This window comes from Octodon degus, unplaced genomic scaffold (genome assembly GCF_000260255.1).
Source record: "Octodon degus isolate 3935 unplaced genomic scaffold, OctDeg1.0 scaffold00163, whole genome shotgun sequence".
NCBI classification, from domain to species: Eukaryota; Metazoa; Chordata; class Mammalia; order Rodentia; family Octodontidae; genus Octodon; species Octodon degus.
The window spans coordinates 5759157-5766527 of NW_004524739.1; the positions used below are offsets into that span (position 1 = coordinate 5759157).

At 47.2% G+C, this 7371-nt stretch overlaps 1 protein-coding gene across 5 annotated transcripts in view; it reads left to right on the forward strand.

Moving 5' to 3' along the window:
• The first annotated feature begins 244 nt into the window (after positions 1-244).
• Tmem39b (transmembrane protein 39B) overlaps positions 245-7371 on the forward strand; it is a 25082-nt gene continuing 17955 nt past the window's right edge. Inside the window, exons 1-6 of one of the 5 annotated variants that reach the window (XM_023703089.1) lie at positions 268-398; positions 2426-2552; positions 3062-3281; positions 3768-3850; positions 3969-4052; positions 4370-4524. In XM_023703089.1, coding sequence (XP_023558857.1) covers positions 3845-3850; positions 3969-4052; positions 4370-4524 — 245 coding nt within the window. In that variant the 5' untranslated portion in view covers positions 268-398; positions 2426-2552; positions 3062-3281; positions 3768-3844. Of the gene's footprint in view, positions 399-762; positions 918-2425; positions 2553-3061; positions 3282-3767; positions 3851-3967; positions 4053-4369; positions 4525-7371 lie in introns of those variants that run through there. The other 4 variants (XM_004642938.2, XM_023703091.1, XM_023703090.1 and 1 more) reach the window with 4 other exon arrangements.

Below are 7371 nucleotides of genomic sequence, written 5' to 3' on the forward strand. Positions count from 1 at the left end.
GCAACGAAGCCCAGTTATGGACGCCCATGAGCTGCTCGTAAATACAAACCACGTATCTCCCACAAGAGCAAAGCCTCGAGCCTAAAGCAGCGCGTACAGAACGAACAGATGAGTTCTCATCTCTCTCAGGTCTACTTTGCACCAGCTCCAAGAAGGGCGTGGGAGACCGCGAGACAAAGAGCGCTTCTATGCCACCTAGTCACGGCGGCCCCTTTAAGAAGCGCGCTCCCGGGCTCCAGCCCGCCTTGTATGCAAATTTAGCAGCGAGGCGGGAGCGCGCGGCTGATAGCCGGAGACTGGGCTGCGGCGGGTAGTCCTCTCCCGGCCGCCGTAGCCTCCGACATATTGCCCGCAGGAGCTGCGGCGACGAAACGGAGAGCGCCGGGGGGAGGAGATGGGTGAGCAGAGTGGGTCAGACCTAGTCCAGGGAATGAGCGGGCGCCGGGGCCAGGGTGGCCAAGCTACTAATTGCTGCCCCAGGCGGACTGGGTCCCGGTGAGGGACGGGGGAGGGGATGCGGGTGCAGACGGGACACCGCCCCCTCCTGTCGTTTGGCGAGGTGGGGCCTCTTGTGGGGGCGGGACATTGGAGTGGTGGGCGGGGCCTGCTCATTGAGAGGACTTGTAGGGGCTTGGCCTTTGTGGAGGACCTGCTCGTCCGGGCTGGAAAAGGAGGCGGGACTCAAGAGTGGGCGTGTCTCCGCGCCGAGGGCGGAGCTTCTGGGCTGTGGAAGCTTTGCGGAGGCGAACTTTTTGGGTTGGAAGAGCTTATTCTGCAGGCGGTGGGGCTCGAGGGAGCCTTTTCAAACCAAGGGAGACCTTTCCACAGCGGGGCTTCTGGGCTGAGAAAGCTTTTACTGGCTTGTAGGCGGGGTTTCTGCGCTGACAGTTGTGTGTAGGAGGGGCTTATGGTTTGAGGTCTGTGTGGGGGCCGAGCTTCTAAAGATGGCAGAGTGGGTGTGGGCAGAGCTTGGCCGAAGGTGTTTGTGTGGGGTTTTCCAAACAAATGTGATGGTGTGTGAACAAAGCTGCTGGTCTGGGGGTCTTGTTGAGAGCAGCGCTTCAGAACAGTCTTTTTCTTAGAGATTTGTGGTGTAACCACCTGAGTTAAGAGGCTAAGGCCTGGTATGTTTATTTTTATTAATATGTTTGCAGTACATGATTACATTCATCGTGGGGAGTTGGGGGGACATGTACATGACATGTCATAATTCTTTTTACCTAGTAGCTTTCCTCCCCCTGCCATCCCCTCCCCCTCCATCTCTTTCTTGGTCCCCTTCCCATTTGCAAAGGATCTATCTCCTTGCTGTTGTTTTGGGGGTTTTTTTTGTTTTTTTTTTGTTTGTTTGTTTGTTTTTATATTTGTGAGTAGAGGCTGCTGTGTTGCCATTTGGAGTGCAAACAGGTTCAGGTTCTTAGGTATTTTGTATCCTAAACACTTAGGATACTGTGTTTGAAATCTCCGGCTAGACTGCTAGAATTCTTTCAGAGCTGGCGTCTTTGACTTTTAAATCAGGCCTTGTTTCTCAATAAAATTAATTTTTTAAAAATCAGGCCTTAGGTCTTGCCCGTGAGATACCAGGATTGAGCCTCAGGGTCTTGGAGGAAAAAGTGACCTCAAAGGTGCCCCAAAATTTAAGCCTCCAGGAACTTGTCCAGATGGGGCCCAGGGTATACCAGAGTTGAGAGCTCAGGACTCACACCCAGGTACTGTCTGTGACACAGTGCAAACGCAGCTTCCTAATCTGAAAAACGTGCCTTTCTGGGCTCATTAACTCATTAACATGTACTTGCTGCGCATTGTGATAGGTTTAGGGGAAACAGCAGTGAAAAATATATCAGGTTGCTAACCTGACCTTTCATCTTAATGAGTCAGTAAACATTTTAACAAACAAATAACAGCATTTCAGAAAATAAATTGTGTGAGAAGGGGAAGAAATAGGATGGAAAATAATGAAGGACTTACTTCAAAAATGGCATTCAGGGAAAGTCTCTTCTGACAGAGTATATAGTAAGTGCAAGAGGTAACAAGAATCTTAGAGGCAGAGAAGAGAAAGGCCAAAATATCCACAGCATGGGAGTGAGGTTGAAGAAGTGAGATAGGCAGGTCCAGACCATAAGCCCCATTAGTATTAAATGATAAGTGAGATATTAGGTAACTATTAGCTAGTATCATTGCTGGTGCCCTTTTTGTTTTGTTTCACTTTTTTGGTTTGGTTTGGTTTTGGTTTGTGAGAAGGGTCTTGGTATGTAGCCGAGGCCCTGCTTGGAACTTGTTGTGTGGCCTCAAATTCCAACTTGCCAGACTGGCCTCAAACTCTTCATGTCTCAGCCTTCAGGGTGCTGGAATTACAGGCATGTGTCATCTTTTTTTCCTTCATATATGCCCTCTGGCTTGAGCATCTGCTATGTGTTGAGTCCCACAGGAGGACGAAGAGGTCCCAATAGGACATCTTACTGTCGAAACCCACTCTGTGAGCCAGGATCTTCAGGAGGCTCTGGTGGGGGCCACGCTTCCAGTGCATCAGTGACCAGTGTCCGTTCCCGCACCAGGTAAACTACCTTTCTGTCTCTCACCCCTCACTGTGGCCTTGTGGACAAGGCTATCTTTACTGTGTTTTGAGATACGACACCCTAGATGCTGGGTGGAGAGATAAAAGGGGGAGAACAGTATAAAAGATACAGAGGGAGCTCAATTGAGGTGGTCACTTGGACAGATGCAGTGGGAGAAATGGTAGAATAAGCCCAAAGTCCGTGATTGTTTTCTCCTCATTTTTGTTCCTGATTTGCTGGCGATTTGGACATATTGCCCTTTCTCCCTGGGCCTCCTTTTCCTCATCTATAAATTGGACCTAATAATTCCTCCTGGGGGACATCAGAAAACGTTAATAAAATTAAGGACTAGGAAAGACCATTGGCTTTTCTGCCAGACAAGATTAGAAGGACCTCGGGCTTGTTATGAACTGTTTTTCTGATCTTACCTTGTAATCCTATGCCCCAGAAGCTCTTCCTGGTAAGGTTCTCCACTCATTTCTCCTTTGTTATTCCCTTCCCGTCCCCAGGAGCAGTTCTGGGACAGGCCTTGCCAGCCCTCCACTGGCCACCCAGACAGTTGTGCCTCTGCAGCACTGCAAGATCCCTGAACTGCCTGTCCAGGCCAGCATTCTGTTTGAGTTGCAGCTCTTCTTCTGCCAACTCATAGCCCTCTTCGTCCACTACATCAACATCTACAAGACAGTGTGGTGGTATCCACCCTCCCACCCACCCTCCCACACCTCCTTGGTAGGTGCCCAGCGAGGGCTAGGGGTGTGTGTGTGTGTGTGTGTGTGTGTGTGTGTGACATTTGGCTTTATGTATTTATTTATTTTGGATGGAACCAGGGATTGAACTCAGGTCCTTGCACTTGCCAGGGAAGCGCTTATTCCACTGAGCCATCTCCCCCATCCCCTGGCTTTAGTTTAGCATAGTCTACCAAGCATCACTGTGCACTTGACTCCCTGTGGGGGATGGGGTTGTCAATGGAGCAGGAAACTGATGATTCTTGCATATTCCTAGTGTGTTTAGGATTACACTGGGCATTGTAAGGCTATTGTAGATGAATCTGACAATTTTGCCTAGATGCTCAGAATCATAAGTACTGTGGGGGAGACAAATCACAGACCAATATGAACGTTTCAGAGTAGAAAAAGCCTTGTGCAGAAGAGATATAAGGACAGGGGCATGAGTGTTGAGAGCTGGAGTGCTCACACACCACTCTCTTATCCTCAGGGACTGTCCCACTTCTCTTCTCTGGGTCCTGTTCTACTCCTCTAGGTAATTTCCTTGCCTGAGTCACCTGGAGGCCAATGAAGGTCAGAGAATGGGGACAGTCTCTATGGAAAGGACTGGGCAGAGGGAGGTGGTAGGCATGAGAAAACTGTATTTATGGGCAAAAGACCCATGTGACCCCAGGCCTCTGCCCCTTGACAGAATTTCCATCTGATCGACTTCAACTTGCTGATGGTGACCACCATTGTTCTGGGCCGCCGCTTCATTGGGTCCATCGTGAAGGAGGTGATTGGGTCAGAGGCTGGCCAGGGATTTGGGGACTCCCTTTTCCCCTGGGGGTGCCAAAGAGACATACCATTCCTTTCAACCCTGAGGTATATTTTTGGGGATCCCTTTGGACTTGTTTGAAGAATATTAATCACAATCCATTGGCTCTCAGAGTTTACTGGGCATCAAAGAGAAAGGTTTACCTTGCCAGGTTCTACCCAGCCTGCTGCATACCTTTCCCTGGGAGGATCACAGGCTGTGATGGGTGGAATTTGGGCACAGTCCCTGTGGCCTCCATCCAAAGCCCCATCCCATCCTATCTCGCCCTGACCCAGGCTTCTCAAAGGGGGAAGGTCTCCCTCTTTCGCTCCATCCTGCTGTTCCTCACCCGCTTCACCGTTCTCACGGCAACAGGCTGGAGTCTGTGCCGATCCCTCATCCACCTCTTCAGGACCTACTCCTTCCTGAACCTCCTGTTCCTCTGCTATCCGTGAGTACCTTCACTTCACCCCTCACTGCCTCTGCCTTTTAGTATGGCTGGGTTGTCTGGCCTCCATATCTGGAAAGACTCCCAGGCAGGCAGTGACAGTGTCCTCTCACATTATATGACATTGCCCTGAGATAGCCCTCTTTTGTAGAAGATGACATAATTTACCCAATCTCCCACTGATGTGGACATCAGGCTGGGACTCAGATCTAAGTGTATATCCCAAAGGAACATGCAAGGAATGAATGTTTTGTCTCCTTGTGTTTGTTCTCTCTCTCTCTCTCTCTCTCTCTCTCTCTCTCTCTCTCTCTCTCGTTCCTTTTCTTTCTCTGTAAATGTCAGGGTTTGTGTAGTCTCTTGTGGCTCCCAAGTCTGTGTTCTGGCAAGCACCTGCATGTTTGCATGTCTCTGTGTGAGTGCATGAAACAAACCTGTATGTCTGGGATGTCCGCATGTACATGGGTCATGTATGTTAGCCTCAGGTCTGGTTAATTCCTTCAGTCTCAGCAGAACCCGGATTGGTAAGGATGGAGAAAGAATTTCTGGGGAGAGGCCAAGACTGCTCCTTTCTGGCCTAACATTGAAGTTTGGCAAAGTGTCTGATTTGACTACCCAGGACAGGTTTCTAACGGCCCAGGAATTTTCAGTCATTTCTCAATCCTGGTTCATGAACTAACTTCCTGAAGCTGAGCCAGCCCTGGTCCCTGGGAAGCTTCAGAACTGGACACTCCTCCCTTTCTGTTCTGCATGCTTAAGGTGGCACTAGTTGGAGTCTCATCACACTTGTTTCAATTATATCTAATTTTTAATTAGAGTGGCACATGTTTTTCAAAAACAGTAAATTCTACAGAAGGTTTTGTTGTGTTTGCCAAAGCTGGAATCAAGGCCAGCCAAATAGCGCAGCAGATTAAAGTGCCTACAAGTAGGCACAGGGGCCAGGGTTTCAGTTCCCGTGTCTGCTGGCCCCGCCCCCAGAGCGTGCTGAGATGGCAGTTGAGACTGGGTGTGGTGACACACACACGCTTGTAATCCCAGCTCTTGGGAGGCTGAAAATAGGCAGATCACTATGAGTCCAATCCAGTAGTGAGACCCTGAACACCCTGTTGACCCTTCCCTAAAAATACAAAAAATAAAAATAAAGTTAGGAATCAAATCCATGTTTAGCAAGCACTCTGCTGCTCATCTACATCCCCAGTGTTCTGTAGATGCTTTTAACATAGAAAATGAAAAGACCAGGGCTAGGGAGATAGCTCAATGGTCTAAGTGCCTGCCTGGCAAGTGCAAGAACCTGGTTTGAGCCCCTGTACCACATACTGTACCAGCCACCAAAACTGAGTGTGGTAGTGCATGCCTGTAATCCCAGCACTGGGGAGGCTGAGACAGGAGGATCACTATGAATTCAAGCTACATAGCCAGACCCTGTACCAAACAAACAAATAAAAGATTTTTAAAAATAAAATAAAAAGACTCACATAATCTCAGAAATCCATTAATCATTTGCAATATATTCTTTTTTTTTTTTTTTTTTTTTTGCGGAACCAGGAATTGAACTCAGGTCCTTGTGCTTGCCAGGCAAGTGCTTATTCTGCTGAGCCATCTCCGCCCCCCCCATATATTCTTACTGATTTTTTTTCTGAAGAAGTACACACACACATGCACATACATTCTATTTCTCACTTATACTCCCTTCCTGCCATCCCTCAGTTCTTGCTTTTTTTTTTTTTTTCCCTAGTACTGGGAATATATTAAACTGCATCCCAACCCCTACTCATTTATTTTTTCATTTTATTTTATTTGAAAGAGAGATTGTTAAGTTATTGAGTTCCCCAGGCCAGGCTGGAACTTGTGATCATCTTTGCCTGAGCTTCCCAGAGTTCTGTACATTTTTTAAAGTAAAAGTAGGTTTATGACATATATGATGTTGTATAATTCATTGCACTTTACACAGTCATGCAACTTGAGTATTTTTCCTTGGACATACATATGAGGATAGCCTTGTGCTGTTCCACTGTATAGAATTTTCACAATTTGACTTGTCTTCTGTCAGCTTTCAGTTAGGAAATTCCTAACTCTTCTTTATTCTTAACAATGAAGCAGCCAAGCAATAGCAGCTCAAGAGGCTAAGGCAGGAGGATCCCACAAGTTTGAGGTCAACTTGTGCTACATAGAGAGACCCCGTTTAATAAAAAAAAAAAAAAGCAATATAATTTTTTTTAAATATTTATTTATTTTTATTTATTACATTTATTTATTGTGTGTGTGTGTGGCCAGCTCAGCCCACCAGGGGGCGGGGCTGGCTGGCATGTGGTGCTGGGGGATCGAACCGCGGTCCCTGTGCTTTGCCAAGCTTGTTTCAAGTAGGTGCTTTAGACCACTGAGCCATCTCTCCAGCCCCAGCAATATAATTTTGTACACTTATCTAGTACTATGTCAATGATTTCCAGAAGTAGAACCACTACACAAAAGGTATGGTGTGTCCATTTACATTTATTGCAGATATTAACAGATCACCCTTCAGAATGGTTGTACTGTTTAAAACTGTCAGAAGTTGATTTAACCCCTATGGTTACTACTTGAGTCAGCGTGATGGAGCACACCTGTAATCTGAGTACTGTGAGAAACTGAGGCACAAAGATCGTAGTTTCTTTTTAAATTATTTATTTTTTTTAAGGTTTTTAAAAAATATTTATTTATTTATTTATTTTGTGTGTGTGTGTGTGGCCAGTTCAGCCCACCAGGGGGTGCGGGTGGCTGGCATGTGGTGCTGGGGGATTGAACCGCTATCCCTGTGCTTTGCTTAGCTTAGTTTAGCTTGTTCTAAGAAGGTGCTTTAGACCACTGAGCCATCTC